Source organism: Camelus bactrianus, chromosome 11 (assembly GCF_048773025.1).
Source record: "Camelus bactrianus isolate YW-2024 breed Bactrian camel chromosome 11, ASM4877302v1, whole genome shotgun sequence".
NCBI classification, from domain to species: Eukaryota; Metazoa; Chordata; class Mammalia; order Artiodactyla; family Camelidae; genus Camelus; species Camelus bactrianus.
Window position 1 is genome coordinate 65,625,417 of NC_133549.1, and position 18,609 is coordinate 65,644,025.

At 49.4% G+C, this 18,609-nt stretch overlaps 1 protein-coding gene and 1 long non-coding RNA gene across 2 annotated transcripts in view; one reads left to right on the forward strand and one right to left on the reverse strand.

The window, feature by feature from the left end:
- Positions 1–521: 521 nt before the first annotated feature.
- LOC105066354 (uncharacterized) lies at positions 522–15,284 on the reverse strand. The gene is made up of 3 exons (XR_835040.3): positions 14,353–15,284; positions 3,342–3,413; positions 522–974 (listed from the first exon to the last, which is right to left on the reverse strand). It is a non-coding gene; the product is annotated as an uncharacterized LOC105066354 (long non-coding RNA).
- A 209-nt stretch (positions 15,285–15,493) lies between these two features.
- The window catches only part of HK1 (hexokinase 1), a 64,849-nt gene continuing 61,733 nt past the window's right edge, over positions 15,494–18,609 (forward strand). Inside the window, exon 1 of the mRNA XM_074374119.1 lies at positions 15,494–15,690. Coding sequence (XP_074230220.1) covers positions 15,628–15,690 — 63 coding nt within the window. The 5' untranslated portion in view covers positions 15,494–15,627. The remainder of the gene's footprint in view (positions 15,691–18,609) is intronic.

Below are 18,609 nucleotides of genomic sequence, written 5' to 3' on the forward strand. Positions count from 1 at the left end.
TGTATTTTCTAACATTTTTTTGTGATGCGTGTGCATTGCTTTTATAATGAGAAAAGTAACTTTTACCCAGAGATACTCCCTAACCTGTTTAAATTAGACAGGGGAAAGAGTGACACTGTGACAAAAATCACACTTCTGAAATTTTGACCTTTTAATTGTCTTGGCTACTTTCCATTCCTATTTGATTTCCTCCCCAAAGCAGCATATTTCAGACCTCTTTGTAAGCAGAGGAGGCACCACCTGCAGACTAGGTTCCAGGAATAATATCCTGCCAGAAACCTTATGATATTTTACTTGGGATTACAGATCCTTCTGGAAACAGGGGCCTGCACTCTGCCCCTGGTCCTCAGTATCTGGATCTTTAGCCTCCCAGCTGATGAGGACAGGAACGAGGCCCTGATGTGGCCTCCTTTGGGTTCTGCTTTTCTCCAGGCATCCCAGCCCCTGCTGCTGAGGTCAGAAGAGAAGAAAGGCCCCGGGCATAGCCGCTGTCCTCCCACCATGGGGCAGAACTGCCAGCGAGGATGGGTAAGATCTCTTCTAGCTTTTCTCTGACTTCACATGGTCACGTGCACCACTGCCCACTCAGCCCACTCTCCCTGGCAGGTGTTAAGTGAGGGTCCATTTTTTAGGAGGAAAGCCCCAGACCAATAGCACTGCAGGGACCTGTTATGAAACAAGACAGGAGCCCATCAGATCCAGCAACGAACTCTCTGTGCAGTTTAATTGTCACCTGGGCCTGACAGATCCTGACCAACAGGAGCCCAGAAGATCATTCATGTAACGCCTCTGGTTGATCACTTCTTAGACAGTCATGCTGCAAAATCATGAATGTGTGATGAAAACGGGAGCGTGGCTTTTTCTCTCGAAGTGAAGCCGCCCTTGGCCAGATTTTACGTTGCCAGGTAAAAGCAGAAATCCATTCTTGCCTCTTACGGAGAGCTTTGCTTCTCCCCTGGATGCTGAAACACACCCTGGAAAATGTTTACAGGATAAGTTATATTCTTCTGAGTAGCTGGCTCATTTTAAATTAACCTGTGCTGCAGATGGCCCCCCTGGAGCAAAGACTACAATTGCTCCCTTTTTACAGTTTGGGAAATTGAGGCCCAGTGGGGTTTAAGCCCAATAACAAATGCAGGGCCAGTGCCCTGGGGATAGAAACTCTCTCAGAACAGCATCTCAGTCACTGCTGTGGCCTGGCTTGTTGGCTTTGTGAAGACTCTCCCCAGGTCAGTTCTTGGATCTCAAATTAGTTGCCAAAAAGCATCTAAAAGTGGGGAGGGAGTGCAAGCTCAAGGAGGATCTGCGCTGACCTCCAGGTGAGAGGCCTGGGCTCTGGGAGGGGGTGCAGTGAGGTGTGCAACTTCCCCTCAGTCCTGCAGGGTTTAAGATGCCCCTTTCATCATCTCTGAGAAGGGCTTTGCAAAGTGCAGCCCAGACACATTCTTCCTGCCCCCAGGCCACTGAGAGAACTGGATTCAATCCTGTTTCTAACACCCAAGTGGAAGCTCAATCTTAGTCTCTCTTGCAGAATCCAAGGCACCTATTTGGATATAGTGGGACTTTCTGTGGGTCCTGAACCTCTGACGCCTCACCCTTCTCTTTTCCTCCTTTATTCCACAACCATGGTGAGACAAGTTTTGCCAGCTCTGGGGAAGGAGGAGTCCCTCCGAACTAGGAGGTTTGTCTGGAATGTCATTGCCATCTCTCTTGGTCCCCACTGTCCCCTTCCTGTGCCCCTGCCCAGCTTTGCCAGCCCCAGGCAGAATGCCACTGAGCATTTAAAACAGGCCACCAGCCTCGGAGAGGTGGCACAAAGCAGCCAGTGTCACAGGCGCCACGTGGCAGTCAGCAGGCTTGGGCACTGGCACTTGGAGTTTAGGGTCAATCTGTGGGTCTAGGGCTGGTCCTCTGTTTTACCTGGGGGTCCAGAGAGAGGAACACCGACTTTGGGTCTCAGACACAAGCTGAAAACCAAGAAGTTGGAAATCTCAAGCAGCAGGGGTAAGCTGGAACCGTTGCCCTTTGCCTCCGTATAAGTCCATGATCTTTCCTGCTGCTGCTAACACTTCATGAGCAGTGCCCTGTGCTGGCCCCTGCCCTTTACATTGTCTCCTTTAATTTTCACAAAGGCCCAACAAAGTAGGTATCATTCCGATTTTACAGATGAGGAAACTGAGGCTTCGTGAGGTTAAATTACTTGCCTAATTTTGCACAGCTGGTCAGTGGCAGATCCAGGACAGAAACTCAGATGTCTGACTCCAAGCCTGTGCTCTTTCTCCCTCCGTCAAACTCAAGGCTCAGGGCAAAGCTTGCCACTCTGACTGTAACTTCCTTAGGACAGTTATATTTCAAGTTGTTCCAAGCTTAGAAATGGTGTGCTCTGGATGTTGAATTGCTACTCTGAATCTAAGGAAGGACCCAAAATTATATGGTCCGTTCAGTTTCTTTCTCCTGGTCTCCCAGGCTATTCCAAGTCCCAGGCAGCATCTTTTTTTAACAGTTTTTTTTATTGAGTTATAGTCATTTTACAATGTTGTGTCAAATTCCAGTGTAGAGCACAATTTTTCAGTTATACATGAACATATATATATTCATTGTCACATTTTTTTTCGCTGTGGGTTACCCAGACAGCATTTTTCACTGTGCCCTACTCCAGATTCTCATGTAGACCTGCCACTGAGGTTTCGTTAGAGCACTTTAAGCAAGAAGTTTGCTTTCATTGGTATCAGTGTAAGACCTAGACTGTTTGAGCCTTGGGCATGTGGAAAACTCGCCTGGATTGTCCTCGTTACTTGATGCCTTTTCTTGCTTTCCTAGCTTCCCTAGGACCATGATTTCTATGGGGCGTCTTTGATTTGGGGCCTGCTTAGAAGAGGGCATGGCTCTTAAGTTCATGAACAGCAAACATGTATTGAGCATCTGCTCTATGTGAGGCAAGACAAGACGTACTGAATAGTAGTGACTGCCCAACAGGGAGGATGCATGGGTTACCCAGGATTCTTACAGGGACTGGCTGCATGTCTCTGGGCTGCTATGCCACCTTCTAGAGACCTCATTCACCCTCCTTGTAGCGTGGGCTTTCCTCTTGCACTCTGTCGCTCTGAGTTCCCTTCCTTCACACCCACCGAGAACGGGTCCTAGGAGCAGCAAGAGAGGGCAAGCTCCAGCACAAGCGCTTTTCAAGCCACCGCTTGCGTCATGTTGCTACTGTCCTACTGGCCAAAGCAAGTCACACAGCCCATCCCAGAGTCACTGTGGGAAGAGACATGAGAGCATGGGTACAGAGCCGAGAGGTGAACTGTGGTGGCTGTTTCTTGCAAACAATTTAGTACACCCACCTTATCCCTTCAGCTGCCATCATGAAGAAATCCACGTGGGTCTCTCTCTTGATTGGTAGCTGCTCCCAAGACCTGTGAGGCATGGGAAGTTGTCAGAGGGTTATGGAAGGGTGGGATGCTAACCGAGGACGGTTCCTTCCATGCTCATCTGGGAAGCACTTCATTCTACAGTCTTGGGGACAAAGTAGGGCCAGTTGTTCAGCAAGGACAGACCCCTGTGCTCCCACAGCAACCCTACATGCCTCTGCAGCGGCTTGGCCAGCGCTGCGCTTTCGTTGTTGATTGACACATCTGTTTTCTCTGGTGGACTGTGGGCTCCCTGAGGACAGAGCCACTGTTGTTTTTCATCTTTGAATCTCTACCTCCTGGCACAGTGCCTGGCACATTCGTAAGCACCTAATAAATGTTGATGTGAATAAATTTGAGGATCAGACATTTCTGAGCTCTGTGCATTTCATCCAGAGGATCATTAATCATGGTAAAATTTGGTTAGCTATTTCAAGGTCACCTGTAATTACTTTTACTTTCTGAGTGTTATTGGTTAATTATAAGCACCAATATGTTGTGAATGCAAGTTGCTAAGATGCTTTTATAACACCTTATTTTGTCTTGTCTGTCTTTAAGGGTATAGCAGCTGAAAAGCCAATCCAGCCCCCGCTTACTGAAAGTAAGGTAAGAAACCTAAATGTTCTTTCCATTTCCTTCTGTAACATTTTCTGTAAAAGAGACATATTGTGTGGCGATTCTCTTTGGGAATTCTGATCATGGTGTTAGTGAGCCAAGCAGCCCTGCAGTGGGTTCCTGGGGTGAGGACTTACCCCTAACTGCTCCTGCTGGGCCCAGCCACCACTACAGGGCAGGGACTTTCTGAGGGGCCTTTGTTACCAGGCTCCCTTCTTAGACCTTTCTTGGAAGCAAAATGCAAGGTGTCAGAGCTAAACACAGGGCCCTCCTGCCTTGCAGCTGCGTGGCATGCGGGAGAGACTCTGGGAGAGGGAATGTCTTTTCCAACGTGCAGGAACAGGCATGCCAGGAACTCGGCGCCCATCCCTTCTGCACTGGAACATGGACAAGTTTCAGATCTTCCTAATGGCATTTCCCATATAGTTCCAAAACAGAATTTGTGATGCCCCCCCCCCCACCCTCCCTCCCATTCCCTAAGCTGGTACTTTACTGTGTCTTTAAAATTGCAGGAGAGTGGAGCTTAGGTGGGTTGCTTCATGCTCTTTAAGAGCCAACTTGCTGGGAGAAAAGTACAGTAACTTTTGACTTCTGCATCTGGGTCCATTATCTGGTCCCAGGTGAGGCTCAAGGCTGAGTCTGCATTCACAGCTACCTCTGCCCTGATCCTCATCCCACTGATTGAACAGCGATATTCTTGATCTTTCAAAAAAGAATAAGGGTCTCCAGCCTCTGAGGACTTACAGCTGAGAAGTGAAGCTCAATATGCAAAAAAGAAAAAAGTTACAACTTAGGGTGACATGTGCCTTAAGAGCCAGATGAGAGAGGAATCAGCTCTGTCTGGGGTGAGAAGGAAGTTTGGATAGAAGAGGTGAGATTTGCTGAGGCTCTTGGTTGAAGAAGGACTTTATAAGGCCAGGAAGGACTTTCTAAGCAGAGAGAGCAAAGCCTGTGAAGGATGGAAAGAAACCTGGAGATAACCACTACATATAAAAATAGATAAAAATCAAATTTCTCTTGACACAACATTGTAAAATGACTATAACTCAATAAAAAAATGTTTAAAAAAATCAAATTTCTCTGTATACCCAGGGAACTATATTCAATATCTTGTAATGATCTTTAATGCAAAAGAATATGAAAACAAATATATGTATATATATGCAAGGCTGGGACATTATGCTGTACACTAGAAATTGACACATTGTAACTAACTATACTTCAATTAGAAAGAAAGAAGAAGAAAGAAAGAAAGAAAGAGAGAGAGAGAGGAAGGGAGGAAGGGAGGGAGGAAGGGAGGAAGCAGCCTGGAGAGGCTGACTGGTGTGATGCCAGTGAGGAAGACAGGAGGGCAGGCTGATGAAGTTGGGTAGGGCTGACATTGGATGTCTGGTTAGGCAACCCTCTCGACAGGGTCTAAAAGATCTTTAGGCTGAGGTGTCATGAGATTAAATTGTGTTCTGTCTGGCAGTGGCAAGATCTTGAACTTCTAGCCTCCAGAATTGTAAGAAAATAAATTTCTATTGCTTTAAAAAAACACCAAAAACCCAAAAAACTTTTAGTCAATATGGCAACTGAATAGGCCTAGGGCCACCTTTTGGTAAAGTGACTTTGTGGCTCATTAAGTGAACACTCCTGATATAGCTTAAGGGAAACCAGCCTTGCACCCAAGACCAGGAGCTGTGTTTCTCTTCCTCACTTGAGATGGAAACTAACAAATACAAGAATTATATTTAAATTAAAAAAAAAATCTGTTGCTTAAGCCATCTAGTCTGTGGTATTTCATTATGGCAAGCCTCGTAAACTAATACAATACCAAAAGAACCCCCAAAGTGGAAACAACCAGGTGTCTATCAACTTATAACTGAATAAGCAAACTGTGATATATCCACACAATGAAATATTACTCAGAAATAAAAAAGACTGAAGTATGTACTACAACATGAGTGAGCCCTAGAAACATTATGCTAAATGAAAGAAGCCAGTCACCAAAGATCACAGATTGTATCATTCCATTTATGTGAAGTGTGCAGAATATGCAAACCTGTAGAGACAGAAAATAGAGCAGTGGTTGCCCAGGGCTGGGGTGTGTGGGAGTTTGGGTGAGAAGTGGCAGCTGATGGGTATGGGGTTTCTGTTTGGGATGATGAAAATATTCTAAAATTGATTGTGGTGAGTACCTCACAACTCTGCGATTGTAGTAAATATCATTGAATTGCACACTTTAGGTGAATTATATGGTGTGTGAATTTTATCGCATTAAATTTTTACCCCTTAAAAAGCATTCCTTTTTTCATAGCTGAGAAGTATGAAGTATGGATATACGACAGTTTGTTTATCCACTCACTTGCTTGTGGACATTTGGGTTGTTTCTAGTTTTGGCTATTGCTAATAAAGTGCTATGAACATTTGTGTACAAAGCTTTGTAGGAACATATGCTTTCATTTCTTTTGGATAAATACCCAGGAATGGAATTCCTGGGTCATGGGGTAGGCATATACTGAATTTCGTTAGAAACAGCCAAACAGTTCCAAAGTAATTGTATCATTTTACATTCCTATCTATCTCATCCGTTTTCATGTCTAACATAGACATTTAGGTGTGTTTTATAACAAACCTAACATATTAGTACAGTAGTATGCATTGATAGTTGTAAATAAATATACATATTATTGAGATATTGGGATATATTATTTGATGTATGAGCAAAACATTTTTATTACAAGCTCTGTAGCCTGGGGTGAGGAGAGAGTAGATACTGTGCTATTTTTGTATTAGTTTCCTAGGGCCACCATAACAAATTACCGCAAATGTGGTGGCTTAAAATAACAGAAATATGATATCTTACAGTTCTGAAGGCCAGAAGTCTAAAACCAAGGTGTCAGCAGGGCCGTGCTCCTGCCACAGGCACTAGGGAACTTCTTGCACTCCTGGGGGCTCCAGGCATTCCTTGACTTGTGGCTGCAAACCCCTCTCTAATCTCTGTCTGTCTTCACTCTGCATTTTCCTTTTCCTTCCCTATGTCTTCTCTTCTGCCTCTTAATCAGGACAGTCCTTGGATTTAGGGCCCACCAGTAATCCAGGATGATCTTATCTAAGTTAAGGATCTTGAGATTACATAAGAAGACCCTTTTTCCAAATTAGGTCACATTCACAGGTTGTCGGGGTTAGGACATATCTTTCAGTGAGGGGGCGGGTGCACCATTCAACCACTATAGTCCTGTTCTAGCAGAACAAATGGGCAGGAGAGGACTGATTCAAGAGAGTTTAATTTGTTCTGTTGTGTTTGCTCTCAAGGCATATACAGGTATAGATACCTATATATGTTTGGTGACAGAGTAGATGTGGGGCATTTGGGGGGAGAGCTCAAAGATGGTCAGGTTTCTAGCTTGGGTGCAGGGAGATGGGTCTGCCTGGAATACTCTTTTCCCAGGAGAGAAGAGGAGACATGGGCATGGCATGCTCCTTCCTTTTTTTCTGGTTTCTGCTTAAATGTCACATCCTCAGAGAGGCCTCCCCTATCCATCCTATCTGAAATGATACTTATATGCTCAGTTAGGATTACAGTTGGCTGGTAGTAATGGAAAACCTCAAAACAGCACTTGGGTTAACACATTGGAATTTCATTTTTCTCTCAGGCTGTAGAAATCTGGAGGTAGTCAATGTGGGGCTGATATAGAGCACCTTGGTGACAGGGATGCAGGCTCTTTCTAGTTTATTCTGTGGTTTTGTGTGGCTGCCATTCCCAAGGTTATCTCATAAACAAGACGGTTCCTGGATCGCCAGCCCATCGTCTATACTTCATGCAGCAGGAGGGAGGGAGGAGGAATGGCAGAGGGAAAGCTGCACAATCTTAGGGATGGCTCCCGGAAGCTACCATAAGACACTGTCACTTTCCTCTTGTTACCGAATCGTACTTGGGCCCTCCTGCCCCCCTCGCTAATACTGACACTGGGTTGTAGTGAATGAAGTACAGCGTTTACTGTGGGGCACCAAGGAGCAGCCCATGCTCAGAAGACCTGAGCTCCCCAGTGGCTTTCTATCAAGGGTTTTTGAACATTAGGGGTGACAGTTGCTGGGTGTGTGATCAACTACTGGACATTCTTCTGATTGGTTGGTGGTGAAGTAACAGGGTGACGTTTCAGGAATTGTATTCATCAGCCTTCTGGTTCCAACCAGTCTAGAGTCTATGTGCACATGCCCGAGTGGTCAGCATGTAGTTACTGTCCTCCTCTGGTAGTTTCTGCAGAACCACTCAAAGATACGCATTTGCCTCAGATCGTGATCTGTGTCCCTTCAGGAGACTGTAGTTCTAATCATTAGCTGCCTGAGTCTGCTCTCTGGAGCTCAGGGATGGCCAAACAAGGAGGGGGAACATGCAGGGGCTTGTGTCTGGGAAAGCCCTGCAGGGTCCTGCTCAGTTTCAGTCCCCTCTTTTCTTTATATTCCTCAATCCTTAGGGGAACAGGTACAGGACAAGAAAGAGAATAAAGTTTGGGTAGAAAAGTTAATAATAAACTCTGCAGGGGAACTCGGTTTTAGGGGTACCCGGCTTCACTCTCTGGCCAGAACTTGGTCCCACGGCCACATAATTGCAGGGAAGGCTAGTCTTTATTCTGGGGGGCCCAGATTCAGTTTAAACTTAGAGTATTTATTAATTAGGACAAAGGGGAAATGGCAGTTGTAGGGTGTAGCCGTGTTGCCTACACGCTGCTGTATTTTTCCTCCTAGCATCCGACGTAAGGTACATTTAATTTGTGATTTGTTTACTGTCTGTCTCTCCCTACAGAATGTGGGCAGGGACTCTGTCTTGCTTACCTGCACATTTCCAGTGAACTAGGAAGTGCTGGGCACATTAAGTGCTTCTCAAATATTTGTTGAGTGAATAAATGACAAGTCGGGGAATCGAGAAGAAAGTAAATTGAAGAAGAAATGACTGTGATGGGGAACAAATTGAATTTCAGGTGCCCATAGGATCTAGGAGTTGATGTTTACAGGCAATTGGAAATATGGGTCTGGAGCTCAAGTGAGAGGTGGGGGCTGGTGCCCTTGAGAGTGATTCTTGGAGTAGGGCATACTGGCCTGGCGCCACAGAAGACTGAAAGTGGTGGGAACACTCAGCCAGCTCAGGTGAACTGACCAAACTAGACGCCCCCACCCCCACCCACTGGGAAGGGCAAGTGCTTCCATCCCTTATAGCTCCCCACTCTGTTATGGGGACTGGCCTCACCACTTGGTTTGAGAATGCCCTTTACAGGAGGGCTCTGCAGGGCCAGGATCCACATGCCATGTTTTACAAGTTAACCAAGAATAGCTTGGTACATTAGGGGAGAAGTTCCCAAACTCAGGTCCTTTGACCCATCTGGAAATAAGGACAACATGGTTAATGAATATCCCACCTTGTCAGAGCAGCAGGGTAATCCTGAGCCTGACTACCTGGGCTCAGATCCTAGCTCTTCCATCAGTAGCCATGTGACTTTGGAGAAGTCACTTAATCTCCTTGTGACTCAGTGCTCTCATCTATAAAATGGGGATAAAATTAGTATTTACCTCATTGGGTTGTTCCGTGGGTCACGCAGGCTAATATAAGTTAAGAATTTAGAACAATACCTGGTATGTACTAAGTTCTACCTAAGTACTACTATGATTATAAAACCAAAGGTATTTAGTTTAAAAAGCTACTCTTATTTTTGCTTCTCTGGGTTAAACATCTTTTCCTTTAGGAAATTATGGTGGCAGGAGATGGAAATTATGATTAAAAAAATCCTCTCTTAGCAAAATGAAAAGTCAGTGCCTAGGTTTTGTTTGTATATTTAATTTGCTGGTCTGTGAAATCCCGCAGCCTAGGAGCCCCACCGAGGTACTGACCTGGACTCTCCTACGTGAGTATTTCTCTCTCTGTTTTGGAGCCGATACTAAGGGGCAGCACTGAGGACCTTTGGTTGGACTGGTGAGGACAGATGTGTGTGGGCACTGGGGAGAACTATCCTAGGAAACTCAGGGTAACCAGTAGAGTGATTTAAGATTGCTCTGTTCCAACAAGATACTGGTTTTCTTTGGGGAAATAGCTGGCCTCAGATAAGGAGCAGGGCTGAAGCCAGGCAGGCCTCAGCAGTCTGGTTAACCCTTCTTCTTCCAAGCATTATTCTTTTTGCACAGGAGGCTTGTCAGGTTCAGAGGCAATGGAGTGAGGATGAGATGTCCAGGAAGTGACAGGGTTGGACCAGGCTTTCCTTGGCTTCCCTGAGGGGCTGTCATCCCCAAAGGGGAACAGAATCCTTCTTGAGAAGAGACTGAGCAAGGTGTCTCTTGGTGGTGGTGGTGGGGCGGGCGGGGTGGGTCAGGCCCTTTCTGAGCCAGGTAAATAGGTCAGGGTTGAGCAAGGGGCAGGCAGGCAGGGACTTTAATGATACCTGAGAGGATTGGGACTTGGGTGAAGCAAGAGAGGTGCCTCAGGTGCAAGATATGCGTGCAAAGCCTCTCTTGCCTCATCTCAGTTCCAGCCCTGATACCTGAGGCCTCCGGCCTGTAAATTCCAATTACCAGTTGAAAGTTTAAATACCTACAGCCATGTGCACCAGTGACCAGGTGGGCTGGGTGGGGCCTGGGGCGAGCTGCAGCACCCCTGCCTTGTTCGAAGGGGGCAGTGGTGCTCACTGTTAGCTGATTGTTGCCCGTGATAACATGGGCCCTGGGTGGCTAGACCTTAGGTGCCAGAAACTTGGATTTTAAAATGAAATCTCCCAATTTTCAAGTGTTAGCTCATATTTATAAAACATTAGGTGAGCCAAATAGGATGTTTTAGCCAGGTGGTTGCCAGTTTATAACCTTGGTTATGATGCTTTTGGAGGGCAGAACTTTGGGCAAATGAGAGAAGGACGGAGGCAGGCTGAGAATGTGATTTTATAACCTCAGCCACTCCTTACCAGCCTTCTCACGCAGGAAGCAGAACTGTCTGCAAAGCTGATGAGAAAGTCACAATGAACTTCCATCCCAGTGTGCTCTGGATCTGCAGAGCCACTAGGACCCTGAAGGAACCACCACTGGCAGCATCAAAAAGAGACTGCTAAAAATACTACCGTAGAAAGTCAGGGTCTAAATCAGTCATTCTCATTCCTGGTTATATACAGGACTCACCTGGGGAACTTTTTTTTTAAATAGAGGTACTGGGAATTGAACCCAGAACCTCACGCGTGCTAAGTGTATGCTCTACCACTGAGCTATACCCCAAACCTGCTGGGGAACTTTTAAAAGGATGTTTGTACTACATTCCAGATCAACTCAGCCATCACCTCCAGGGCTGGGGCCTGGGCATCAACATTTGTAAAAGCTCTCTGGGTGATTCTTTTGTGCAGCCAAGTTGAAAGTCAAAAATCTAAATAGTAGAAATGCTGGGTCATGCTCCTTTCCTGGTTCTTCTTTTCAGAATGTGCTGTGCACCACAGGGCCCCCCACTGTGTCAGGATGCCAAGATACTGCCCTGGTGTGGGCACTGGCCTTAATTTTTCTTATTCACTTTCTCTTTAAGATCTTAAACAAGCTCTAGAAACTCCACAACCCTCACTGATTGATTAAGTGGGGATAATGATATTTGCCCTTCTAGCCTCACCAGCCCGTTATCAGGAGAAATGAGGCAATAAATGAGAAACTACTCTGTAAACGGTCAACATTATGCAAGCACAGCTGTTACAAGTGTGCTGCCAGATGCTGGGGTACAGCTTTGATCCACTGCAGAGAAATTTTGGATTAACATTCCTAATGCCTTGGGTCCCACGTGAATTGTTACATTCTGACTTAGCTGTAGCCTGCATTCTCTTACCAGCAGGTGTGTTTGGTGGGTTGGCAGCCAGGCACTGTCTGACCTTCCACCCCCAGCCAAACTTGCACACAAGGAAGCCCAGTTAATGAACAGAGAAACCCAGGGGACTTCTGGGATAGTGGTGGACCATCGAGAAGATGCACGGAGACCTGTGGAACTAGACTTCCCATGGTCCAGGTCTTTGCTGCTCTTCCTTAGGGTCCAGGGAGTAATCAGCAGAGGGGCTTGGCTGGGGTCCACGAGCTACATGACAGCACAGAAGAGGTGGAATAATAAAGAAGTGCAAGGGGTGATAACTGGCATGACAGAGAGGGGATGAGGCCCAGTTCTGAGCCCAGTGGGGGACACAGCATGGGCTCTGGCCTCAGAAAGCTGTCTGATTGGGGCAGATAAGGCCGCCCCCTAGAAGACAGTCAATATCAGGCAGACTGTCATGACTCAGTGTTACTTATCTGAGACCCAGGCTGCGGCGAGGTGGTGGGGAAGGATGGACAGAGCACTGGGTGGGCATTAGAACTGGGTCTGAATCCCAAATTCCACCACAGCCGGACACTCGGCAAGATGGCCCACAGGCTGCCTCTCAGCTTCCTAGTCTGTAAAGAAGAGTCTTGTTCTAGATCTAGATGGACTCTGAGCACAGTCCGAGTTTGTTCTTCGGAGCGGCTGAGGCCTGGGAGACTCCCCCCAGATAGTATCATTATGAACCAGGAACAGACAGGTTTTCTGACATCCATCAGACACACTACCTACATGGCCATAAAGCAAAATTGGGTGAATGGGAACAATTTGGTTGTTCTCAAGTGTCATTTGAGTGAGTAGCCATGGTCAGGGAGGGCGTTATGGGGAGGGCAAGAGAGCTGGGCCTTCGGCGAGAGGGACTCTGGTCAGGAGGAGGCGAGTAGAGAGGGATGAGCAAGCAAGGAAATATGAGCTCAAACAGGATGGACTTGGTGTGGGTGAAGGACAGTGGGCAGTGGCCTCGCTGTAGAGGAGGAGATAAGTGGGGAAGAATGGAGACGGATTACAGAATGCCTCAGACACCAGGCAGAGATGTTTAAACTAGCTTCATCAGGAAGGAGGGGGCTATCAAGGGATTCGGGGCAGGGTTATGATGTAATCAGGCTGCTTTTTAGCAGGAATAATGTGGCCGGGGCCTCAGAATGACTTGGATGGCAGGAAGCCAGGAATCAGGAAGGACAGCTAGGACTGTTGTAATATTTCTGGCATGGGCTGATGAGGACTGAGGGTTGGGAGGATGCAGCGGGGCAGGCCTAGAGATACTTAGGCTTTGGGGCATGGCTGCGTTCAATAGGTGGGGAGGAGTGAGTCACCTTGAGAAACAATTCCTCAAAGGCCAGGAAAGAGAAAGCATTGGCAGCCTCCTTGCCTGCAAACAGAACATCTCAGGGTAGCCTTGCTATTGGTAGTGTAAGCTTCTCCCCTGGCTCCAGCTCAGATAATGTATCTCAGTCATAATGGGGGCTTGGTGATGATGCTAGCCGGGCCTGGGTTAAGGGGTATATATGCTCCTGATCACTGCACTGGGCTAAGTCCGCCTTCAAGTGTCAGGCCCTGTGCTGAGTGTGGGAGACAGAGCAACTAACAAAGCACAGCTCTTGATCCTTGCAAGTCTGGCAGAATCACATCTGCAGGACTCAAATGACACTTGAGAACAACCAAATCGTTCCCATTCACCCAATTTTGCTTTATGGCCTTGTAGGTAGTGTGTTTGATGGATGCCAGAAAACCTCTCTGTTCCTGGTTTATGATGATACTATCTGGGGGCAGATCCAGGTTCTGTGCGACTTGAAGCTTAAATAATTTGGGGGAACCTCTTTGGGAAATAATTCAAAACAGCAAATATAAAATTGCTAGGCCTTCTCAGGGCCCAGAATCTGGGGAATGCAAGCGAGAAGCCCTGAAGTGTAAACCTCATCAGCTTCCCAGTCAATCTTATGATAATACCTACCATTTATTAAGTGTATTAGCATAAGTAGGTATTTTATTTGTAGTGTTTCACAGCAACCAAGGGAGGTGGGTGGGCATTAGTATCTCCATGTCATAGATAGGGAAGCAGGGTCAAAGAGGTGATTCAGGATGCCACAGCCATAAAACCAACGGGTGGGGGCTCTGGTCTCAAGGGCCGCAACTGAGGTCCTCTTCAGTTGATAGCAAAAGTCACACCCCTGAGGTTCTTGAGGGGTTTTCTGGACCTAAACCATCCCCTCCTGATTCCACTGTACCTTTCTTCTGCCTGGTCAGTGGTCCCCAGTATCCAAGGCTAGGGTAGAGGGATTGAACTCTGGCCATCTCAGGGTACCACATGGTGCAGCTTTGGTTTCAGGATCATGGACTATTTAGACAGAGGGGCTATATACAACTTGAAGGACAGCAAACCCCAGGGGTGAGCACTGGCTTTGAAAACACACAGATCCAAGGTCTAATCCTGGATCTACAACTTTCTGGTTGTATAGCAAGACACATGGCTTCGGTAAGTCTTCATGTGCTTACCTGTTGAATCAGAGTAATAACCACTTCTTTGTATTTTGAAATGTATTATGCGTCCTCTTGTAAGGTAGTAAAGCTCCTGGTGGTGTTTGGCACACAGAAGCAATTAATCTAAGAATCTTATGGTTGCCATCAGTCTTAGTAGCAGCATAAATATGATTCCGCACTTCCCCTTCCGCTTTTAAAGACGAACGGTTTCCTAGGGATTCCTCTCAGCTCGACAAACTTCCTTCGGGAAGTGAAAAAGGTGGCACCTAGAAAGGGCACCTAAACTGTTCATCAGACTCCAGCGAGCTTGAGTGCCCAAAAGAAAGAGGAAGCCCGAAGGATGGGGCCAGGCTGGGGACTGCGGCTCAAGTCCCGCCCAGCTGGCGTGCGCCCTTCGCGAGGGCTGCAAGAACCGGTGACTCAGGGGCGGGCGCTGTGGGGCGTCGCTCTTGGTTTAGCAATACAAATCCGCCAGTCGGAGATTAGGCCTGGAGGCGCCGCAGCATGGGTGGGCCGAAGGGGGCGGGGTGGAATGAGGTGATGCCCTGTCGGCGAGGACCCAGGTGGGGCCCCGCGCTCGGCCCCCTGGGCCCGCGTAAGCTGGCTGGTGAGGGGACCCAGTGCGAGGACCGCGAAGCCTCCGGGATCTTGCTTCTGCCGGCACAGTCCCCGCTCGCTTTCCACGCCCACTTCTTCGAGCCACTTCCCGGCGTCTCCCCTTCCGCGGAACTCCCGGGGGCGAGCCCTCGTTTCCGAGGAAGGGGGCCGCCCCTTCTAGGCTGCCCAGTTCAACAGCAAGCCAGGCCCAGCTGTGCCTCCTCGCGCGCCCCGCGCCTCCCCGCCCAAGCAGGGCGCCACCACGCGTGACGGTGCGCGCGCGACAGAACCTCCCGCCCCCGCGCCGGCTTCCTACGTGGGGGACGTGCAGGGAGATGCCCGGCCGTGGGGGATTTCGCGGCTTCGCCCGCCCCCTTTGCGGCGCTGGCTGGAGCGGCGGCCAAGCCCCCCCGCCCCGGCCCAGCCGCCACCGCCACCGCCCGGCGCTGCAGAGGCGCGAGGCAGCCAATGGGCGCCGAGGAGGTGGGCCGGCTGGCGGCTGTCACCCTCCCGGGGACGGGAGCGCGGAGACTGGGAGCGCGCGAGCTGCCGCCGCGCCCCAGGTCGTGGGGGAGGAGCCGCCGGAGGAGGAGGAGGAGCCGCCGAGCAGCCGCCTGAGGACCACTGCTCGCCCAGGCTGCGGAGGACAGACGCCGGCCCTACGCCTGCCGCCCCGCGCCCCCGACCGCCAGCATGATCGCCGCGCAGCTTCTGGCCTATTACTTCACCGAGCTGAAAGATGACCAAGTCAAAAAGGTGAGCCCCTCGCCGGCGCCGCCGCCGCCGCCGCCCAGCCCTCTGCCCGCAACGTTGCATTCCGGCATCCGCTCGCCGCCGCAGTCGCTTCCATCCTCCCGCGCCCAGCCTCCCCCAGGCCAGCATTGGTTGGACTATAGGGCGGTGGGGAAAGCTTAGCCCTTTGATTTTCCCCGGGATTGTGTGTGTGTGTGTGTGTGTGTGTTTTCGGAGGGGAAGACCCCCGAGACTGGGCTGCTTGCTGCAGTGTCCTTGAAATGGGCTATGGATGTCAAATGGGCCTCCAGGCCATGCGGGGAGGTGGCTGTGTGGGGACTGGTGGGCTGGTCCACAGGGCCTGTTTGGTACGGTCCAAGCGCTGTGGGTGGAGGAGTGATCGCAGAGATGCTGGGGAGGTGAGCGCGCAGCAGGCGGGGGTGCTGGCTGGCGGCCAGGCATCCCATATTTGGGGTTCCCGGTGAAGGGCGTCGGGTGCCCGGGAAACCTGTCACCCCAGCTCTCCCAGCTTTTGCGGCTGCTCCTTAATCTGAGGACGGGGTGACCCGCATGGCGTCCCGGAACAGGGAGGGGCGCGGAGGCCACCGGAAACTTTGCTCACAGGCCTTAGGTCTGGGGCGGTATGTCTGAATGGAATTTTTTATTCCTCTACGTGACCACTCTCTTAAGCTGTAATTTCCAGGCAGCCCTGGGAGCTCAAATAAGGAACTGGTCTCTTGAGTCGGATGGAAGTATGCTTGTGGCATGTGTGTACTTGCACAAGGATGCATCTCCCTACCCTGAGGTGTTGCTGCCTTCGACTTCTGTCTGGCATAAAGTACTGTCTGCTGGCAGGTGTTAAAGGTGTATCTCTCCCTTATGGTAGGTTTGGCACTAAGTTTTTGAGGAACAACCTAAGCTGCAGGGAAAGACGCCCATTTTATCAGTGCCAACCCTGGCGCAGGCTCCTGACCCACCCATACCCAGCCTGGGTGACAGTATTGCTGGGGTAAGCTGGGGTGGCCAGCAAAGTCAACCTGACTTTGGAGTTCAAACAAGGGAGTGGTACCTACAGGTGAAAGTTAGGAACCACAGACCTGCAGCCACAGGATGTTTGGTGCTCTTCCTCTCCACCCAAGACAACCCCCTGCTCTGGCACAATAGGAAATAGGCCTGCTGAGGACAGTGACCTCATCAAGGTCATCTGGGGAGTTAGATGGAAAGCCAGGGCGGGACCCAGGTCTCCGCCTCCCTCCACTGGGAACTTGACCGAGGCTCCTCCTGGAAGTCAGCTGAGGGGGAGGTGCTGAGACAGAGGCCTTGAGGATGCTGCTTGGATCCTGGGTCCTGTGCTGAGTGGAGACCAGAGTGGGGTAGTAGAAGACAGGCCGGAGAATCTGCCATGGTCCCTCATGGCTACAAGTGACAGTGACTCTGGAGTTGTCAAACTGTGGAACTGGTGCTCACTCCCTTGGAGCACCCTGGAGCTTCCTTCTGGCCATGATCTCAGGGAGCTGTGCATGCCAACATGTGCATTTCATGAATTTTCTTCAATACTGTATATGACTGATGTTCTTCCCATTTCACAGTGGGGGTTTAAGGCCTGGATGAGTTCACTGCCTTCTCCTTGCACGTGATGCCCTCTGTAGCTCGAGACAACAGACCACTGAGATGGGGACCCGGATGACCTTGTAAGCCTCCAGCACCCACACTACTACCATCTGTGTGGTCGCCAGGGACCAAGTTGGGTTAAGGTTTGGACTGCCCTTAGTGGAACCTGTTTTTTCAGGCACACAGTGTCTAGCGTGGCCCCAGAGCCCTCCATTCCTCATGGTGGCCTGAGTCACATTCTATCCACTAGGCTCCTGTGGGCATTTTTGAGTGTGTGGCTCCTGAATCAGTTGATCCTCAAGTCCTTTCTCCTCTGAGATTGGCATTCTGAAATTCCCTCCCCGCCATCCCCTGGGCTCAGAACCTTGCTGGAGGAGGGTCTTGAGGCCAGGAGAGTGTCCAAGGTCAAGGAGAGTCTTAAAAACAAGATAGCTTTCTTGCACTTCATGGAGTTCTGCTGCTGCTTTCTGTGAGAGGACTGTGTGGATTCCTGGCAGGGTGTCACCTTGGCCTGCATCATGGGCTGCATGGCACTGCCATCTGTGAGTGTGATCTTCAGGGAGCTTCCTAGGCCTCCTGAGCACATAGTAGGCACTTGTTCTGATGGCCTAGTCTGTTTTCCTGGCCCCTACTTGTGCAGATACGAGGGGACTGCATCTGCTCTCCTGGGACTCAGGACTTATTAGAATTAGAGATCAGCCCTTCCTACCCACTACTTGCCCTGAGAAGGGATGGGTGGTGGTGTAGGACTCCAAGCCCTGTTCTTCCTGCGGAAACTGGGCCCTGCCTTCGACCTGATGAAGCCCCATTGAAGCCAGCCCCTCCCACCCCCCAACCTGTCTGCGCGGGCAGCCATGATGATTCAGCCCTCTAGCCCAAGCAGCCTCTGGGGCTCTGGACACAGCTCTGCATCCTCTTGATGACGGACGATTAATCTTCGTCTGCCTTCTAACCCTCTGGTCTGGGAATAGGAGTGGGGAAGATGGGGATGGTGCCAGAGGAGGTTTGTGGGGTTGCTTAGGACACAGAAGTGATCATGAAGGGGAATCATTTCTCTCCCCATTACCTATGAGACACCTCAGTAATTCAACCTCATAAATATGTCCTGGGTTGAAACAGGCCAAGAGTCTGGCTTCCTAGCATGGAGTCCCATTTTCCAGACTGTGTTGGCATAGTGTTGGTTGATGGCGCATAGTGTTGGTTGATGGCGTACTGTAAAAAGGATGCCCTGGTATTGACTGAAGTAAATACAAAACATAGATTTCCCTTTCACTCTTCTGGTGCTTTTGGGAGGAAAAATAGGCACACGTTACTTGTGAAAGATTCCACTCA